This window comes from Musa acuminata, chromosome BXJ3-8 (assembly GCF_036884655.1).
Source record: "Musa acuminata AAA Group cultivar baxijiao chromosome BXJ3-8, Cavendish_Baxijiao_AAA, whole genome shotgun sequence".
Taxonomy (NCBI): domain Eukaryota; kingdom Viridiplantae; phylum Streptophyta; class Magnoliopsida; order Zingiberales; family Musaceae; genus Musa; species Musa acuminata.
In genome coordinates this window covers 35882374-35903785 of record NC_088356.1, presented here as the reverse complement: position 1 = coordinate 35903785, position 21412 = coordinate 35882374, and the positions used below count along the sequence as shown (strand labels likewise).

At 37.0% G+C, this 21412-nt stretch overlaps 1 protein-coding gene and 1 pseudogene across 1 annotated transcript; one reads left to right on the top strand and one right to left on the bottom strand.

The window, feature by feature from the left end:
- Window positions 1–7494: 7494 nt before the first annotated feature.
- Window positions 7495–14421, bottom strand: LOC103994929 (uncharacterized). Its single transcript, XM_009415392.3, has 10 exons — window positions 13862–14421; window positions 13580–13717; window positions 11942–12130; window positions 9217–9354; window positions 9002–9123; window positions 8754–8886; window positions 8544–8673; window positions 8374–8453; window positions 8147–8278; window positions 7495–7972 (listed from the first exon to the last, which is right to left on the bottom strand). The coding sequence occupies exons 1-10, from the start codon at window positions 14327–14329 to the stop codon at window positions 7739–7741; spliced, it is 1764 nt and encodes a 587-aa protein (XP_009413667.3). The 5' UTR covers window positions 14330–14421; the 3' UTR covers window positions 7495–7738.
- A 3092-nt stretch (window positions 14422–17513) lies between these two features.
- LOC103994931 (zinc finger protein STAMENLESS 1-like) lies at window positions 17514–21016 on the top strand (annotated as a pseudogene).
- Window positions 21017–21412: the final 396 nt, after the last annotated feature.

Sequence of the window (21412 nt, the reverse complement as noted above, 5' to 3'; positions counted from 1 at the left end):
ATGCCAAGATGAGGCAAGCTTTCTAACGAAAAGACAGACAAAGTAAGTGGTCTTCTAAAGATAGATAAACTCCTCTATGACTCGTGGCAATCATAAAGGAATCTTTGGAGGTGATGGACTCTTGGTTATTGACTTTGAGGTTGGTGTGGGAAGAAAGGAGAGAGAAGGTGAGGAAGCTGTGGGAGTGAGTCATTCAATCAAGCCTCCTTGGGCGGCGGGGGTTTGAAGGCATTCTTGGATCATCTTCTACATAAACGTGTTTGAGTGTGCAATATTAGATTACAGTTGCTGATACTATTTATCTGTCTTGCTAACATCCTCCTGATGAACAAAACAGTCACAGTTTATTCTTTTCCATTTCAAAGACGGGTACAAAAACTTGAATATTGTTAGTAAATATTAGGAAAGATTGAAAAGAAAAGGAATCAAAATGTATAGTTATATATGTTTACAATTTACAACTGCAGTAGGATTTGTTTATTTTACCTAGGGTTAATAATCGTGTCATGGGAATAAAGTATAACTGTAGTTTTAGCAACCGTAGGAAAATGTTTACGTATTACTACAATTCATTGACCGCAGTGACAGATGGAACCCTTTCAGCAGAGAAAAATCACACTAATAGATGAATTTTCTCTACGAAGAATAACTATGGTAATGGATGAATTTCTTGTATGAAGAGTAACCACGCTAATAATTAACTTTACCCTAAAATTATCAATCACGATAATAGGTCATGCTTTATCTAGCAAAAAAAAAATATATATTTTATCTTCCAAAACGTAATCAGAGTTAATGTTGATTAGTTTGATTAAGACTCATCAATTTCTAACCTAGTATCAGAGTTAAGGTCTATGAAAAAAGAAGAATGAGTCTAGAAAATCGAAAAAGTAAAACTAAATATTGATGATGATCATTAAAAGTTTGTATTTGTAGAGCGTAATAATCATAACAAAACACTGCTTTATATCTATATGAATGTAATGAAATTGTCTCTGGACCACAAAACCTATGTTGTTTGTTAGTTTGGCAAGTCTCATAGTCCCACATCGGAAAAATGAGGCTTGTCATCTTCTATTGGAATTATAAAAAAGGGTTTGGGCATTGAAGTCAGATGCACCACAAGTGACACCACACGTGGCACCACAAGAAAACCTAATTTGTTACTTTAGGTTTTTCTTGTTCAGTAATTTCGGGTGTCTTATGGCCTAGGAACATTTTTCTAAGGTATTTGTAATTGTCCCTTTTATAATAGTGATTTTCTCCTCTTTCGTCCGTGGATGTAGGTCAATGTCAATTGATCGAACCACGTAAATCTGGTGTTCTTGTCGCTTCTTTTATTCTTCCGCTTTATTGTATTTGTTGGGTTACCAAAATTACCCTTTGGTAAATTTCTTGGGGAGCCGAGAGCATTCCAGATAATATGTCAAAAGAAGAGCTTGCAGGTATGGATAAGAAGGCCCGATCAAGGATCATTCTAAATCTCTCTAACGAGGTTTTACGGGAGGTAGCTTTACGGGAGGTTGCTACGGAGACTACGGCTAAGAGCATGTGGGACAAGCTTAAAGCCTTGTACATGAAGAGGACAGTGGAGAATCGTCTCTACTTGAAGCAGAGTCTGTATATGCTTCGGATGATTGAAGGTACATCTATACTCTCACATCTTGATAAATTTGATTCTTTGATTATATATTTAGAGAATATAGATGCAAAAATTGATGACGAGGATAAGGCTATATTACTCTTGTGTTCTCTTCCCCAATCTTTTAAGCATTTCCGTGATACTTTGATTTATGGAAAAGAAACAGTTTTGTATCAAGAAATTAAATCTGCACTGAAATCTAAGGGGCAGATAGACAGGAATATCACTAGGGAAAGTAGAGAGAATCAGGCTGAGAGTCTGGTTGTCAGGGGTAGAATGGATAAAAGATAATTTGATAGTAGTAGATCTAAATCTAGATCTAAATCCAGACATAGAAATTTGGAATGCAGATATTGTCATAAAATGGGGCACATTAAGACTGATTGCTTTAAATTGAAAAATAAATTAAAGCAAAAGGGAAAACTTGTTGAGAAAACTACTGAGTCCGCTGAAGCTAGTGTAGCATCTGATGAGAATGTTGAAAATATTTTCTTTGCTACTGATGACAGGATAATGTCTAAAAATGAATGGATTTTAGATTCGGGTTCTTCTAATCACATGTGTCCCAATAGGGATTTGTTTTCCACATATGAATCTTGTAATGGTGGAATTATTTTGATGGGCAATAATACCGCATGTGATGTTGTTGGTAGAGGCACAATCCGAATTAAAATGCATGATGGTATTGTGAGGACGCTCACTAATGTTAGACATGTTCCTGATTTAAAAAAGAATCTCATCTCTTTAGGCATCCTAGAGGCCATTGGGTGTAAATACACAACTGAAGGTGGAGTTATGAAAGTTTCTAGAAGTGCTCTTGTTGTTATGAAAGCTTGTAGGTCTGGTAGCTTGTATATTCTGCAGGGAACTACTGTCACAGGTTCGGTTGCAGTTTCGTCATCATCATTGTCTGATTCTGACATCACCAAATTATGGCATATGCGTTTGGGTCATATGAGCGAAAAAGGTTTAAGCATATTGAGCAAAAGAGGTCTACTTTGCGGACAGAGTACTGGGCCACTGGATTTTTGTGAACACTGCATTTTTGGAAAGCAGAAAAGAGTCAGCTTCACTTCTCCGGCAATTCACAAAACGAAAGGTACTCTTGACTATATTCATTCAGACCTTTGGGGTCCAGCTCATGTTCAGTCTAAGGGTGGTGCTAGGTATATGTTGACTTTCATTGACGATTATTCTAGGAAAGTTTGGGTTTATTTTTTGAAGCATAAAAATGATGTTTTTCTAACCTTTAAATAATGGAAGGCTTTGATTGAGAAACAAATAGGTAAACAGATTAAGAGGCTTCGAACAGATAATGGCATGGAATTTTGTGAATGTGACTTTAATGAATTTTGCAAAAATGAAGGAATCGCTCGGCATGGCACTGTTAGGATGACGCCTCAACAAAATGGTGTGGCCGAACGTATGAACATACCACTCTTAGAGAGAGCAAGGTGTATGATATCAAATGCAGGGCTGACAAAGGACTTTTGGGCAGAGGCGATTAATATGGCATGTTACGTTGTCAACCGTGCTCCTTCTACAACACTTAACTTTAAAACTCCGGAGGAAGTTTGGTCAGGTACTCCTGCTGATTACTCTGATTTAAAAATTTTTGGGTGTCCAACATACATGCATGTAAATGAAGGAAAATTAGAGTCTCGAGCTAAAAAATACATTTTCCTTAGGTATGCTTCTGGGGTGAAAGGATATAGATTATGGTGTTCTGATCTCAAATCCCCAAAATTTATAATAAGTAGATATGTTACTTTTGATGAATTGTTTATGTTATCTTCCAAAGAGGATTCTACTAATTGTACAAATGATAGTGCGCAGAAGCAGGTGGAGCTTGAGATTGGTAGTTCAGATTCCTTTAAGTCGAACTCTTCTACTCAAAGAATGCCAGTAGGTGGTCCCGAGTCTACTGACGCAGATGATCCAGAGAAAGAGCAATATTCCATAGCCAAGGATAGACCACGGAGAGATATTCGACCACCACAAAGATATGCAAATTTGGTTGCATATGCTTTGTCTGTTGCAGAAGAGACAAGTGAAGTTAGTGAGCCTACTTCCTACTCAGATGCAGTTTCTTGTGATAATTCTACTAAGTGGTTGGTTGTGATGAATGAAGAAATTGAGTCTCTCCATCGGAATAGAACTTGGGATCTTGTGAAACCGCCTTCGGGTAAGAAAATTGTTGGATGCAAATGAGATACTATTGCTGAGGGGAAAGTCCTTGTTCAGAAAATTCATACAAAGGACAATCCAGCTGATATGTTTACGAAGCCTCTTCCGATTTACAAGTTCAAGCAGTGCTTGGACTTGGTTGGTATTCATTGTTGGTGATTGCCCATTGGGGCTTTTGTGAAGAAGGTGGAACAAGTTTTGTTGGGACATGCCAAGGTGGAGATTTGTTAGTTTGGCAAGTCCCATAATCCCACATCGGGAAAATGAGGCTTGTCATCTCCTATTAGAACTATAAAAAAGGGTCTGGCATTGAAGTTAGATGCACCACAAGTGACACCATAAGTGGCACCACAAGAAAACCTAATTTGTTGCTTTAGGCTTTTCTTGTTCAGTAATTTCGGGTGTCTTATGGCCTAGGAACATCTTTCTAAGACATTTGTAATTGTCCATTTTATAGTAGTGATTTGCTCCTCTTTCGTCCGTGAATGTAGGTCAAAGTCAATTGACCGAACCACGTAAATATGGTGTTCTTGTTGCTTCTTTTATTCTTCTACTTTATTATTTTTGTTGGGTTGTCAAAATTACCCTTTGATAAATTTTCTGAGACTAGCTCTAACATTGTTGTCCTTTCTAATAGGCATGATATATGCACTCATAAATAAACCATTCAACAAAGAAGCATGCATTATTTATACTTTCTTAAACCTAAGAGAATAACAATGTACCTATCGGACCATTATAAATTGAGTCATCATAAACCCTCTCTAAGTTTGCCACTCACGGTGCTTGGTCTGTGTTCGAGGTTGCCCGGATAGCTTGTGATATCTGAGTGGAGTAAGATCTAAGTTTGACATGGCAATTGATGAGAACATATAGATTGAGACATCAACTTTTCTTGATGCTGTTCGAATTGGGATCATAACAAGTTGGAGTTTCAGTATAAATGGTAAGTTGGAATGCCTTTGCAATCATCCTTTCGATGTTTACTTTTTGAAGGTGATACTGAGGAAGATGGACAACCTCTACAAAAGCCAACTGTGACGCTCAGTCATTCATGAGACCCCACAATAAAGCAACTCGGGACTAAGGATCAGGCCCTCGATAGGACTAAGAATCAAATGACAGTTCTTTACGAGGAAGAAGTACCTCCAAGTATGAGCAATTCTCTGTCGACGTTGATCACCAATTTTAGGATTGTATTGCACAGTATTATTCTTTTAGTGCAAAATGACCGGGATGAAGTAGAGAGAACTCACTCGACTTGGTTCCTCTCCACCTAAATACTATGATCCTTACAAAAACTACATAAGATCAAGCTTTATAAAGTTTTACGAGCTACTCAAAATTTTATATTACTTACTTTTAACATCCTGAACCCTCTATACCTAAATAATATGAACCTCAGTGATTTACACACTTGGATATCACATCTATTTATAAACGTAGGATGATATCTTTAACCATGATAACACTATATTATCTTATCATATATTCATGTCTATTTGATTTTATTTATAATAATAGTAATCATATCATCTAATCAATTTATCTAAAAATCAATCCTACCAGATAAAACTCTTAAAATCTCATCATATAATATTACTTTAAACTTCACATATACACATAGGTTGACATATCCATATCTATTTGATTTTATCTAAAACTTTACCGTGTTATCAATAATTCAATACTACAAGGTAAAACCTGTTAAATGATATTACATTAAACTTCACACATTAATCTTGAAAGTATATTCTTCATAGGAAGGATGAATTATTGGAAAAGTTCTCTTTTTGGGTTTTTTTCAAAAAGGTTTTTTTTTTTTTTGATCAAATCTATCTATGGGATGAACCGGTCTAATTCCTCAATTATAGTATTTTTGAATAGACTTATATTATTTTGAATGTTTGAATAAACCTAAATATCATAATCTTCCTATTTAGTTGTTCTTGTTTATAAAATAATAAAAAAATATTTAAAACTTTATTTTTTGTATATGAGTTGAGTTTTGAATTGATCGAGTTAGTTATAATATTTTTTAATAGATTTATAGTTTTTCTATAAAAATATCTAAAATACTCTAATTGATAGTATAAATTTTATATATAAGGTGTAACCGATAGCAACTAAGATTTTTCATGATACCTGTCGAGATTTTTTGAACTACATAAGAAAATATCGTTGCTCTATTGAGAAAAATCTTCTTTGTGTATAAATAAAGAATACCATATTAAACACATATATCTTTCTTCATTTCATTCTTACTAACTTGTCATGTGATATTTAAGGAATCATGATAAATAGAAATGTTATTTAGAAAATATGAAAAAGATATCTCTCGAAACAAGTAAAAAAATAAAAACCATACGACACGAATGTCACATCAATGTTTCTCATCAGAGAAGACGACGAAGGTACAGACAGGTGAGAACATTTGTACGAAAACATCATCATGTTCCAAGCAATAATGTGTTTGTTCTCCGCCAACATTTATCTGTCAATATACGCCAAGCTCTCCTCACAAGGCTGCTACAGAAAATTTCTGGACTGCTTGGCCAGCGGTCATCTTACTAGTGTTACAGAAGAGGGCTGGAATGCATGAGAGAGAGGGCAGTGCTCGCATGGCCGTTTGTATGCAATTCTCCGTCTCAAGGAAAAGTGTTAATATATGTAGACATTAGTGAGGAGGAAATTTATTTGTGTTCAATGACGATATACGTTCATGTGCGAGCGACAGGCGATAGCAGCTGACATGACGACGAGAACGCTCTGATTCCTATCATCCATCGAGTTCTCCGATAGCAGCTGACAGGCGATAGTTGCTGGCCCGATATGTCGCAAAAATGGCCCAAATCAACTGCGGCAATTTACTCGGAAAACACTTTCACTAATCAGTTTTTTTTTTTAATCATATATATGACGCCTCTGCATTGATAAATTATCACGGGAGATTTCTTTTCATAAATGAACAACAAAGTATGCCCTTATCCTCTTAGCTTTATTGTGTGTGTGTGATTTTTGGTAGGATTGAATATGAGTTCACCCAAGTAAATAATCAAAACAAAACAAATCGAATCGGACGGTTGTAATTTGATCTTCTCCCACGTAAGACAATAAACTGCAGCCCCTCTCATTTCTAAGAGGATGAAGTGGGAAGAGGGAAGAGAGGAGGAGAACAAAGAGGCGGAGGAAAGAGAGTAGGCAGAGAAAGAAGAAGAGCGAGGTAGATTGGAGGTCAAAAGCGAATCGGTTAAAGAGAATTTCGAATCGACATAAAATTCATTTACTGAGCCAAAATTATTCAGATGGAACTTTTCTAGGCACGTCTTGTCTTCCAACAGTTTGAAGAGTGCGTAAATCTTCTTGTAGGATGGGGGTAGGGAATCAGTTTTGGCTGAAGCAGGTTAATGTTTCTTGTTGGAAAGATAATATGCAAGGAAGGATCCAGAAATTTTCATGTTCAGATACAAGGAAGGATGCTGGTTTCAGAGATAAAAATAATCTGGTGGTAATACTACCGACTAGTTATCATGCAAGAAGCAAAAAATGAAAGAGCAATCAATGTTTAACCCCCACAGAGTAATCACAAGCTTGCTAAACCAAGCTGCTAAAATGGTAAAAACCCGAGCTGAATAGGAAACCATGAGAGTATACTCATCCCATCATGAAACAAACACAACAAAAGTCATAATTCATGCTTTGCTATGGAAAAAGATACACACAAAATTTTTAGTCCGGACAGAACCATAGCTACCTACACCTCCATACCGATTTAAAAGAGAAGCTCCAACCACAGAAACATTCTCAGATAAGTTATTATTTCCCAACTATTTCCCTTGATTTGGGATGGCACCTTCTCATTCTCTATAGCTTTCATTTTGATAAGATGAGGTTCGACTGGAAGTTGTTCTAAGAGGATTGAATGGAACTGAAGGCCACATGAAGTTTCTCCCAGTTAAACAACTCCGTCCCAGGGTTGACAGCATAATAGACTCCAAAGGCAAGCACAAGCACGAAAATACCACTCTTCATGCAACCACAAGTACGTGTTAACTTCCCCAAGACTGCCTTGCAGCATCTGTCTGCATCTTTGATGGATGTAAGTTTGCTGGCATCCATACTCCTCGATAGGGCTTCCTCATTCTGTATAATATAAATTGTAAAAAGCTTTGAGCAACATATTAAGCCTGAGCCCATATTGATACATTTGCAACTAATAAGCTATTTCATGGTACCACCATTCATTACCAAAAAAAAGCCTATTTAGCAATTATATAAAATATCCAGAAATAAATAACACCGCAGCAAGTTACTTACTTTAGCTCTCAAATTCTTAAGTGTTTCTCTGAGAGCATCAGGAGAAATTTTGGTCGAGTATTTTCCCCATTCACTTGATAGATTTTGAAGAACAGCAATACTTGCATCAACATTTTCGAGATGAAGTTTTTCCTGCATAATAAACCACTTAAACCTGTTGGATGGTTGATTAGAATAATCAAAGAAATGAGGAATGAGAAAGAATTAAGTTTTGTACAAGCACTCACCCATTGCCTGTAACATTCAGCATTCTGAGACAAACACCAGATGAATATATCTGCTGCTTCTTTTGTTAGTTCTGGATTCTCTGCACATAGGTTCATATTTAAATGAAGCCACAACTTGAAAGCAACAATCTAGAACATATCTATAGTGTGTGAAACATTTGAGTTAATACTTTCTTGAATTGCTTGAACAGCAGCAGGCAAAAGCTGCTGTGCTGCTTGTCTCGTGGTTTTTGTCCCAGGGGAGCCAGCAAGAGCCAGCTCTCTCAGAGTAGGATACACCACCTCAAACCTCTCTGTGGCCTGTGAAAATCTATGTTTCAGGAATGCCAGTCTTAAAGTTGAACCTAGGTAAGTGATTTTTTGCATGGAAACAAAACAACCTTGATACGTGCTGTAGGAGCAGTTAATGTTATTCGCATTAGCAAATCAAGTGCATTAGGCGGCACTAGGCGTTCCCCCTTTCTGACAGCACCATTTAATAAAATAGCTCGAGCTTTTGGCCTGGAGAGAATCCTGAAAACAAAATTGCAACGAGGAAGTATGACTACAACAACAACAACAAAGCCGTAAGAAGAAAGTATGACAACAGCAGATTTTTCATTATGGCATTGTTTTCATAATGACTAACCCTTCAACCAATTGCAAAACCAAGTCCCTAGATTGTGGGTTCCCACTTGATTTACCACAAACTACAGGAAATAGGTAGTGTGCCCATAAGTACATGCCAACAACTGGATCTCCCTGAGAAGCCTATCATAGAAGAACTATTCTCAGTATTACAGTAGTCAGGCTGGGTTCTGGATTCCTTCAAACAAATATGCAATTTGAAAGACAACATATTACCTGTGCAAAAAGCCAAACAATAACCAGAAGTTTCTCTTGTCCATGATATTGAGAATTGTCCTTTAATTTGGGCAAAAGACTAATAAGTGTGTCAGGCTTCCGTCTTAAGACCATTGCCAGAACAACGAATATTGCAACCTGTAATTAGTATTATCACATGCAATAATGTTTGTGAAAACTCCAAATTGAGAGCTGAATTGTGTGTGCATGCATGCACGCAAACATTGATTTACAAATATCCTATCAGGACTCATATATCTGTTTTTCACAAACTAATTGTATTTTAATCAATAACGAAAACTCAAAACTATCATTAAAATTATCACATGCAATAATGTTAGTGAAAACTCCAAACTGAGAGCTACATTCTGTGTGTGCATGCACACAAACAATGATTTCTAAATATCTTATCAGCACTCATGTCCTGTTTCTAAATATCATGTTTGTCCGAAAATTAAATTGTATATTAATCAATAAAAAATAAATTATCAACATTGACGTCTAAACTATGAGGAGAAATGTATTATAGATCCAACTAAAATTTATGATTTGTAACTGTAAAAAACTTTATAAATAATTAAATACCAAACAAATACTTAATGATTAAGAAAATTATGGAGAACCTACCTAGTGTTGAAGACTCCCACAATCCTTCCCTGCACTTGCACTCTTCCCCAATCAATATTGATGATCGACATTCATAAGAGAAGACGACTTTGAAAAAGATAAGAGACCATAAATTTTATTTTCATTTCTATCTTAATTAAAAATAAACAAACAATACCTTCTTTAGAGTATCAAGATATAAAATAATATTTTGATTAATGTTTAATCAATAATTAATTAGTGTTTACCTAATTAATTAATTAATAAACACTAATAAAGGTATAATTTCCTATCTTGATCACCAAATAAGGTATTATTTTATTTATTTTTAATTAAAATAAAAAAAAATAAAAAATATTATCTTTTTCGAAGTCCTCTTTCCCTATATATACCAGTGAACTCCCCTTTTTCATCCATCTTCAAGGGAAAAGAGTTTGAATGCAGAGAAATATTATAGGAGTCTTAGCCACTAGATAGGTTCTCCGTTCTTTTATTTTAAGCATTTGTCAAGATTTCAGCTGCTTAATGATCTATAATCTGTTGATAGTTATAAATTTTAGATTTTAGATTTTTGATACATACCTCCTCCTAACTCTTGATTCAGTTGGTAGCTGACCAATTTAGTTATGGTTCAAGCCAATTATAGGGCTTGAGGGGCCGATAACGCTCTAATTTGTGGTACAATAAATTTAAAAGATTGATTTAATATTATTTGATGAAATTTTATATTGATAAATCTTTGATCGAGATTGATATTATATCCCTAACTATGTTTACACATGGCCATCAGAGCCACTCACATTGAATGAGCACCTGCGAAAGGTCTTCCATGCCATACCAAGTATGGTTTATCTTGACATTTTAGACATATCTAAATGTAATGTATGCATGAATGAAATTATAAATAATGGGTGTGTTACATATTAATAAGAAGATTTGTTTCTTTACAAGCCAATATTGGTAGGGCGATTTCGTTTAAAGATTAGAGGATCGTCAACCATGACAACTAGGCAATTCCTCTGTCTATGTTAGAAACATATCTCCTAACTTTGGTGGATGAGAAACTCCATCTATTGTTAGAAGTGTGACATGAGTTCTCTCCATCCATTACTGGGAAAATACAGTCTGTCCCATGAGATAATGCCTCTCTATTCACTAGGAGAGTGAACCATCAAGTGTCCAATATATATACTTATATTGTATGGGCATGTCACTTGATAGTTGTGTGTTTGAACTATGACATAAGACAGGTATATGATGATTTTACCATCCACTATTGGGAGAGTGGACCATCAAATGTCCGATATATGTATATAAAATTATCATATTCCTGTCTCACGTCATGGTTCAAGCATACACAACTGTCAAGTGACGTGCATATATATATATATATATATATATATATATATATATATATATATATGCACGTCACTTGACAGTTGTGTATGCTTGAACCATGACGTGAGACAGGAATATGATAATTTTATATATAGCATAGAAATTATCTCCATGAGATAATTAAGAATGATTCATAAGTTCTTGTTGCATACATAATTTTCATGATGCATTGACCTATGTTTATTTATGAGTATTCATGACATAAAATTTTTAGCATAAATGATTGAACATGTTTCATGAGTGTTGAAGATTGTTTTCACGATTTTGAGATATTTGAGAGATTCCTATTTAGCATGGTTGTTGAATTGTCTTATTTATTTTCTTTTTTATATTTAAAAATCAAGAGATCAAGTTGGGAATGATGACCTAGCACCAATAGTTATAATGTTTCAAGGAGTTTTTGATTTATTTATGGAGAGATAATTTAAATTATGTTGTAATACAAATAAGCATATAAGTGACTGAGAAAATACGAAGAAAAACTGTGTAGACATAGACTTTTAAGGAAAAGCTTATACATGGTCTGAATTTTCTCAGTGTAAGGATAAGTCATATTAGGGCATAACATAGTTAAGTTGGATTGTGACATATGCATCAAACAAGATGAAATATCATGTAACTTTTAGAATTTATATAGACACTTCATGCACCTCCAAATGCTGGTACCAGCACATATTTTGCAAGCAGGGAAAAGAAATTAAAAGGCATACATGAATGTTACCTGAGCCTTTGATGGACTATGTTGAATCAATTTTTTTGAGCCCTTGACCGTGGATTGCTGACTTGCCAGGTCAATGAGAATGCTATCCAGGCACCACAAAATAAATTCACACAAAGCTTCAGGAGATTTCAATGCGATCCAATCAACTGAAGTCTTGTAAACAGATTCAGATATATGGCACACAGGAATCTGTTCCAAATCGATAAAAGTGAATTAGAATTTTACCAATGCACTAGGAAGAAATGCATAACACACGATATAACACATCTCAAAACAGTTATAGCAGTAGATGCAAGCAATATGGTTTGATAAGTTAGCATTAGCAATCTTAGAATGTGATGTCTTAAGATATTGATCCACAACCATGGAACAGCATGTATGAAAAATTTTCTGTGACAACCATCTTAACAAAAACATGAGCAGGAGAATATTTCATTGAAGTTGGATTGCCGAACAACCTACTACACAGCACAACAACAAATTTTAAACAGAAAACACAGATTAATTTGAAATTTCTACTTACGGTATGTTTTAGCAAGAAAGGAATATGAGGGAGAAGAGACCCAAGATTTAAGGTAGAAACAAGAAATTTTTTTAAAAAAAGAAGCATCTTAAGAACTAAGTTCTAAGCTCTTACTAATAATGATAATAAAACACTAAAATGAATGCTTGACTAACATGGGAATACCAAATGCTTTCATCAGGTTTTCAATAATCAACATTATCTTTCAGTTAATAGTATATTTATATCTTTTATCAAGTTTGCCGAAGCAGTTTATATGTGGCAGGATATACATGAAAAATTATGTCAAGTAGCAAGCAGAGGAGTTTCAAACAGATGCATGGTATGCAGACGTCATAATAAGCTATCGAAAACAGTCTCCACTTGGTAATAGGAGACAATCGCTTATCTTTCATACACACTCAAGTGGATAAGCGAAGTGCTTATCTTTCATACACATTGACTTTTGATGTAATTGGAAAGTTCTCCAGCTATTTGACTCATTGGTTAATAAAGGACTTTCTTTGAACGGTTGGAAAATTCAAGGTCAAGCATGGAGTTCACTAGGTAAGGTTTCCAAAGAGCGATAGCCCAAAGTGAAAAGCAGCATTCTGAAACATTAGCCATGACCTTTGAGAAATACATGTCTTTGTGCATACAATACAATGGATACTATGAAAAGATGCTCACGGATAAAAGTATAATCCAAACCATCCTATCACTAGCCACAAATCAACGTGGAACAATTTAATATCAAGAAAGAAAAATAAAATATAACAATATAAAATTGGAAGCTAGGAAAATTTAGAATATTTTCAAGAAATAAAAGACAGCGTTCTGACTGAATTTAATAGTCCGTCATCATTGTATAACCAAATAAATTATGCTTGCATGTGCATATAAGCAATAAAGTTCGATCATCATTGCCAAACTGACAGCTTTCTCAATTGATCATTCACATTTCATGTTAAGTACATCAAAGACGATTTCCAAATGACCAAATAAATTAAGATTTTCCAGACTTCCATAAAGGAAAGAAGGAAAATAAACAAGAATCAGGAAATGGCAGTATGATTTTCTTGAAAAGGAGAGATCGAGGGAAGAAAGTTCACCAAACAGAGGCAGAACAAACTTACATCAGCGATCTTAGCAACGGGTGATTCCTTGAACATCTTAGCCCATGGGAATTGTGAAGCGCTAACCGAGGCAAAGGAACGTGCGAAGAAATCTGCAAATCTCATGAGTTGAATATCCTGTTGAGATTCGTATGTGGCCTGAAAAGATAAGAAAAGGTGATCAAAGAATCTTTGTGGCATACAAAACCCATTTAAAGGTCTGATCATTCAAACATTTGATCTTATAATTCATATTTGTATCCAATCTTTAAACCACACAACACAAACAGATCCAATCCTCACCGAGATTTCGACAAGAAATGTAGCGAGATCGGCGGCATCGATCTTGGCGGCGGCTTCCGCCACAGTGACCTTGGGCTTCTTGGGCTTCTTCTGCTTCTCCTTCGTCGTTGCCTGCCCCGAATTCTCTTGGACTCCGCGCGCGACCTCCGCCCCACTGTCGTCGTCCTCTTCGTCCGAGGCAGCCATCGCGGGCCTGGATTTGGCATCACCGGCTTCGGCAAACTCCACCGCCGCAGCGGCGGACTCGATGGCGCGTCGCCGCTCGCGGGCCTTCTGCTCGAGGGAGTCAAAGACGTGGGAGCGATCGGCGGGGTGGGGGAGACCGCTGGGGCGGTTTCGATCGGGATCGGCAGGTGGCTGGGGCCTACGCTGGCGCTTGGTGTAGGTGACCTTCTGCCAGCCGTGGTGAGGATCGGCAGCGGGGGCGGCGCCGCCGCCGACGACCGAGGGATCGAAGGTTTCTTCCATGGAGGGGAGGGGAGGGGAGGGGAGGAGAGGAGAGGCGAGAAACACGAGGGGGCCGTTCACTTCTTAGAGAGAGAGAGAGAGTGTGTGTGTGTGTGTAAAGGAGGGCTTCCTTTTTCGGCCGGGTGTCTAATTTCGGATTGGTGGTGGAATAAGGTCACGAAGAAGTACCTTATTAACGGTGAGACCATTCGTTCAACGTCCACGTGGTTTTGTATGCTGACCGTCATTTCCATTGGTGCCACCAACCTGTAAAAACGGGCACCGAAGGAAGCTTATTTACATACGAACCATCCATTTCACGCCCTTTCTCGGTGTTCTTTATTTGGATATGGATAATTAGCATCAGCTATTTCGTTGGTGTGCGAGGAAGGCGAGAGGTGAGGTTGCTGGGAAACCGGTGAGTAGGGGGTGATGGAGATGTCGCAGTCTTCTGCACGGAAGTTTACTTTCTTAGATCTAATTAATTGTACACGGAAAGCTACAACGCTTTGGATAATGTTGATTCGATGTCTCGTCAAAATAGTGACTGTGATGTGCATCAGCTTATAAACAAAAAGAAAAAAACTCATATAATCTCTCATCTTTGAGATTCCTATTAACTAAACTCCTAATATATTTTAATATCCTTTCATAAATTAAACTTTTAAAAAATAATATGAAAAACCTTGAAACTTGGTGCAATCTCTTTGGATGTTATTATTGTATATAGTATTTTCTATAATCTTTAAATTTCAATCTATAATAGTCATCCATATACCGACTCGATATGTCTTATTTGTCTTAATCAATTATAAAACTCTGATTTATTTAAAATCAGATTTCTTGAATCATTCTTCAAATATGAAATCAATGTGATCACTATAATCATATATACACTAACTTCTTTTGTCATAAAATATTTATAAGCCTTTACACCCTTTTTTTGAATCTTGAATACTAATAATGATCTTGAAGGTAAAACCACTTTTATGCTTCTAATGAGTACAAAATCAATTACTCTAATAAAATTAATACTATCCACGATCATGATATGAATCTTTATCTCAATTAGAATATTATTGGGGGAATCTATCATATCTAATGATATCTCTTTGTTTTTTTTTTTCATTAAAAGATCTTCAGTTTCTTTTGATTTATTTTTACATGGTGTAAAAGGATATATATATATATATATATATATATATATATATATATATATATATATATATATATATATATATATATATATATATATATATATATATATCATTTTCATAAATGTTTTTAAGATTAACCATGCTTGTCTAACTGACTTAGCTTCAAAAATCCATGAAATAATTTTTTTTTTTAGCTAGTATTGATTGAGAGATAAGCATCAATGTTCTATTATCTTCTTGTCCATTAAAAATCAATCTTCTTTCTGATCTTCAAAAGGTAACTCAAAATCTCTCAAATATATCACATCTTTAAAACCATCTAATATTTCTTTCAAGTCTTCTAATCTGAGAAAATTTATGATCCTAATTTTTCATCCTTAGCAATCTTTTCCCTCAAATCTAGGATTTAATGATATCCAGAATAAATAAATATCTATTTCCTAATATTCTTTTTTGACAGTGATGAAACTTTCAAATATGTCCATCTTTCTTTATCAACTAATCGATATCATGACAACCTCATCATCTTTCTCCTCTGCAATATAATTTGTCGCTTGCTTTCTTAATCTTGATATCTCTTTTTATTTGATAATTTTCGTGATCAGATCTACTCCTTATTGATATTGTGATTAATTTTTTTTTCTCTTTAGAATTTTTCTCTCCTCATATTTTCTCTCTATAATTTCTCTTTCCTTAGATCTTTTTTCTCTATTATTTCTCTCTCTAACAAATCTATTCTCTCTCTACAGGTCTTTTTTGTCTTTAAAGAGATCAAATCAAAGCTCAAGATGGGATAAGATAGGAACTCACAACACCTATTTATCTTTCGACTCTCACACACTCTCTTTTAGGGTAGTTTCCTCTCCCTTTTTATATATCTTTCAAAATCTAATTTTATTTTGAGGATTAAACTCGCTCTGATACCATGTTAGACAAAAAATATTAAAAAAATAGAAGAGAGAAGAAATAAAAATAAATTTAATCATAGAACCTTCATCCTAATTCTACTTGAATTTAATTTACATTATCGAACAGAAAATTATTAAGGTAATTTTTCTTTGATAAAAAGGTTTAAAGATATGATATACGATAAAGATTCCAAGTTACGAAGAAGAGTTGATTTGTAGAAAAGAAGATAAACAAAAATACTGAAGATGAAATTAGAAGATAGATGTTCATTATATAGATATAAAAGAAAATAAAAAATATCTTGATAAAAATGATGAAAAATAGAACTTAAAAGAGAAGTTATCAAGTATTACAATTTTTTTCGAATAATATTATTACTGAGATCGAAGATGTGGAGATCATATAAAAACAAGATTAAAATTATGAGGTGGATAGTATTGATTTTATCGGAATATATGAATATGTTGATCGAATTGATTTTGTGTTTGAAGATTAATTTAAGAAATATGACAATATTAGTTTAAGACAGATATGAGTTATCCAATTGATCACAGTAGATGATGAAGGTAGACAAGACAAATGGAGAACATGGATGATTACTAGGGATCGAATGACTAAGAATTATAAATTTTTAGAAAACACAATATCAAAGGAGATTGTGGATTTTCATAATATTTTTTGTAAGGTCTAATTTAAAAAAAATAAAATATTAATTTAAACTTTATGATGAGATAAGATATCAGCTTAAAAGTCTTAGTCATATAGGAGTCTTTGTCATTAGTCAAAGACAGTCTTGGGTCGATCAGAGGATTAGTGTTAGAAGAGGTAGAGCCAAAAGAGAATTAGGGATCATGATGGATTGTAAATTATTATGTTTTAACAATAGTCTTTTGCTTTGAAGCACGTATCAATTCTCCTCTATCTATAGTCATTCTCTATAATCTATTATTTATCGATAACCAACCAGCTTTGCAAGAGATTTCCAATGGCTTGTGTTCTCTCAAGATAGAACAATGGAGGTTTTCAAGAACCAATAACAAAAGTCCACAAGGAGGAAGCAACACGCAATATCATTAAATTTTTATATCGGACTAACATTGTCATTTTTCTCTTTTATTTTCTCTTTGATTAGGGTTAAAATGGACTACGTTGGGTTGGGTTGGGTTTTTGTGGTAGAAGAGTAAGAAGGATCAGCTGCCATCCAACCCAATCTACTAATAGATCAAGAAATGTTGACCGATAGGTTGCAAACATGTGATTGGCGCGTTGGATCCGGTCACATCTAGTTGATATTTTGAATGTGCTATCTAGTTTAGTAGGTAAACGTCTTGCTCGATCATCATAAGATTTTGGAATCAAATCTCATCTTCATCACTTATTTTTACGGAAAAAACAATCTTTCAACAAAAAAAAAGGTCAAACACCAGATCAGGTTGAAGATTTGTCTATTTCGACTTTGACCATGGCTCGTCAAGAAAATGACTCTCTATCTTTTTAATCCAAGTTTCAAACCTTTATCTTCTCTCTCTATATATACACTTGTATTCCTACTGGTTAAGAGAGAGAGAGAGAGAGAGACAGAGAGAGAGAGAGAATAGCTCTGATATGATGTTGGAAAGTAGCTTTGATTTGACGTTGAAGGGTGATAAGCTCAAATAATTCAATAGAAGAGAAGAGAACGCTACACAAGTAACATTTCTACTGCCTCTTCCAAACTGCACTTAGATGCAGTACTTCCTCTCTCTTTTTGTGTGGGTGCGTGTGTTGCTTTTCCTCCTCCTCGTACATTGGACGTCTCATGAAACGTATATAAATACTGTACTCTCTTTTCGACATGCATAAATCACCACAAACGGCGTTCCAAAACATTTCTGTGGGCAAAAGCATAACCCACAGCATAGAAAAAGAATTGTCTATATACTTGCAGAGAAAAAAAAAGGGGCTGTTTATGACACCGTATCCCAGAAAGCAGTGCACTGCATATGATATGTACCTGTGCCTGTCTCTTCTGACCTAAGAGACGGTGGAGATCAGACATTCTCATTAGGTTACCAGTGTTCGAACTTGTGGTTTAGAGAATGGGATAGATAGGTAAACAAGTCTACGTAAACCTTTTCATCATCTACCTCGTTGAATAAGACAACAGCATGCAACTTTTACTGCAATGCCTATATTTGTTCGCGTCCCTCTCACAGTTTCACTCTATTGTACAACGGATAACTTGCTGTTTCCATATATTTCTCTGCCAACGCCTTACTCTTATTTTTTCTCTAGTTATTGTCGATCCTCAGATACTGGTGTGAGTGGGTAAAGCTTGGGAGGAAGGTCAAGAGGCAGAAGATGAGTGGGGAGGGTATCAGATCAACTGTTAGGACGAGGACAGCTCGACAAAGGTACACAGACAAGTGCTTCACAAGGATCCGGCAATGAGAGACAAAAGGCAGGACGGAGAAGGAGAGACTTCAAATCAAGTGACATGACCTACGAAAAAGCCCCGCTCGTCTCCCTGTCCCCAACCCACAGCCGTTTCCTCCATCTAGTCTCGACTCTCAGTGTTGGGGCAGTAAGTTTCCCAGGAAATCTATGGCATCTATCTTGTCACTCCCACTTCACTTCTTCCTTTCTTTGTCTTACTCCGAAGAGAAGAACTGGTGGGCGGCGCGCCAATTCATCCATACAGAATCTTTAGACGGATTCTGCACTAGATCATCTTCTGTGAGATTGCAGGTTGTTGATCATCCACATTTCCATTCGATCTTCCCTGACTATTCCCTAATAATTTCAAACGTTGATACCGAACGAAGTTTAGTGTTCGTGGCATCCCTTTCTCCATCTCTCTAAGGGAGCAGTGCAAATAATTTAAGATGGTACTGCCCAAATAGGGCCACAGGTGCAGTTGACAAGAACAGCACCACAAAGCAGGGTACACTGTATGATGGCCCTAATCAGAGATAGGCTCCATCTTAGACTGTAGGCCTAGCGCACCCTTCTTAACGATATATCCGAGCAGCACTTGGTAAGAGGTGCCCTTGTCCTTATTGCCCTCCCGGGGATGACTCCCTTCCTGTGCAGCACGACACTCTCACATGGTGTGAACCCAGCAGGCCTTCTCCATGCTGTATGCCATCAGCCTTCCTCTCTAGTAATTATTCATGCAGGAGAGCTCAGTTGGGGTAGGGTTTGTAGGGGGAAGGCCACGTCCCTCTCATCACCGCTCTCAAGTCTCACCCCAAGCAAATAAAAAGGCCACTGTTACTGATCCCCAAAGCTACAGACACTCGTCTTCTATGACACAGAAACCAAGGCCCTTTACGCTTGTGATGTATGAGAAAAGCAAGTGAGAGAGAGAGAGAGAGGTGCAGCACAGCGAGGGAGCGGAGAGAGAAAGAGACGGCTGCTGCGCAGGGAGGAACTGATGAGAGGATTTAACACACAGCCTTTGCCTTGAGTGCCGTAGCAGCAAACTGCAGTTTTCTTTGCTCCCAAACCATCTCTCATTTTTGGGTCTCTTCTACTGGGTGTTTCTTCTTCCACTTTCTTCTCCTTGAGTGCAGTGATCCCATGTGAAGCTTCCATGTCGCCCTTTAACTTCAATCCCTTATCTCGATGTCACCGTCTTATATATATAACAAGTCCACTTCGATTTGGTTGCAGGAGACCAGAGGGGAACTCGCTAGATCTCAACAACTTGCCCCCGGAGGAACAACACGGCAAGCAACCGCTAGAGGAAAGCTCCATGAGTAGTGCTGCTTCCGCCGACTCTGCTCGTAAGTTGGTTGCAACTAAATCGAGAAGGAAGTAATTCTTGTTCCCAGGTAATCTGATCGAAGGTTGCAGGGTTGAAGAAGAAGAAGAAGAGTGTAGGAAAGGGTGATGATTCTGGGAAGGTGTATGAATGCCGATTCTGCTCCCTAAAGTTCAGCAAATCTCAAGCACTTGGCGGGCACATGAACCGACATCGCCAAGGCAAGACAACGACCTTGTAGTTGTTGCTGCACCATAAAAGCTGCAAGAACTGATGTGACATTCCTGATCACTGACTTTGGATTCTCTTGGTAGAGAGGGAGACGGAGACTCTCAATCGTGCTCGTCAACTGGTGTTCAGCAGCGAAGCTCTCGCCCGTCCTGGTGCTATCGGGTACATCACTTTCTATTCTGTCAACCTCTTCCTACTACTTCTTCCTCATCTTTTATTGAGTACAGATTGAGAGATCTAAATGTTGGAGGCTTCCATCAATACGGAGACCCATGTCTACAATTCCGACCGGTCTATCAAGGGCTCCCAACACAGCAGCCGAACCCACCGCCAATGCAACAGCAACTCTACCGGCCTCCTCGTCCTTCCACCGGCAACTACTACATCGGCCATGTCGTCTCAGGAAGTCCCCATTGTCAGCGGCATCATCATCCCAGCTATGGAGCTCCTCTTTCTCGTGGTCGAGCAGATCATGAGAAGAACTGGGGCTGTGCTCACGGCCATGTCCAGCATATGAGCCGTAATCTTCGCAGTTAGGTGCAATAAGGCAGATGAGAAGATAGCTGAACTCCAATTTGGGCAGCTTACAATGTGATGCATGCAGATGTTGGGACAATAGGAGAAAAAGCCTAGAGAATGGCGACTATGTGCCCTTAGATTTCCGAGCGTGAGCTGTCAAAGCTAATGCTCTTAGAGTTCTGCATGCTACCAAACACTGTAATCAGTGACTTGATGCAGAAAGAAGCCACCTACCTAAACTTGTAGCCTGAACAGTCTATGCTCACCTTCAACCCAACTTTGGAACGTAACGCATGAGAGATCCAAAACAATATATGGTATCGAGGAAGGTTGAAGGATGCACTGCATCTTTCTCCGTCTTCTCCTTTTGGGCTTCGACTCGTGTGGTACGATGGGAAGATATGGTATCAACGTGTCACCGTTATCTCTCCGTGAAGGCGTCTCCCCCTCTCCCGAGGGGAATCGACTGCCATGGGCATCATCTTCGTGAGCCGCGCGTCCACCGAATCGCCACCGCCGCTCCTGCGACGACTCCTCCGGTTG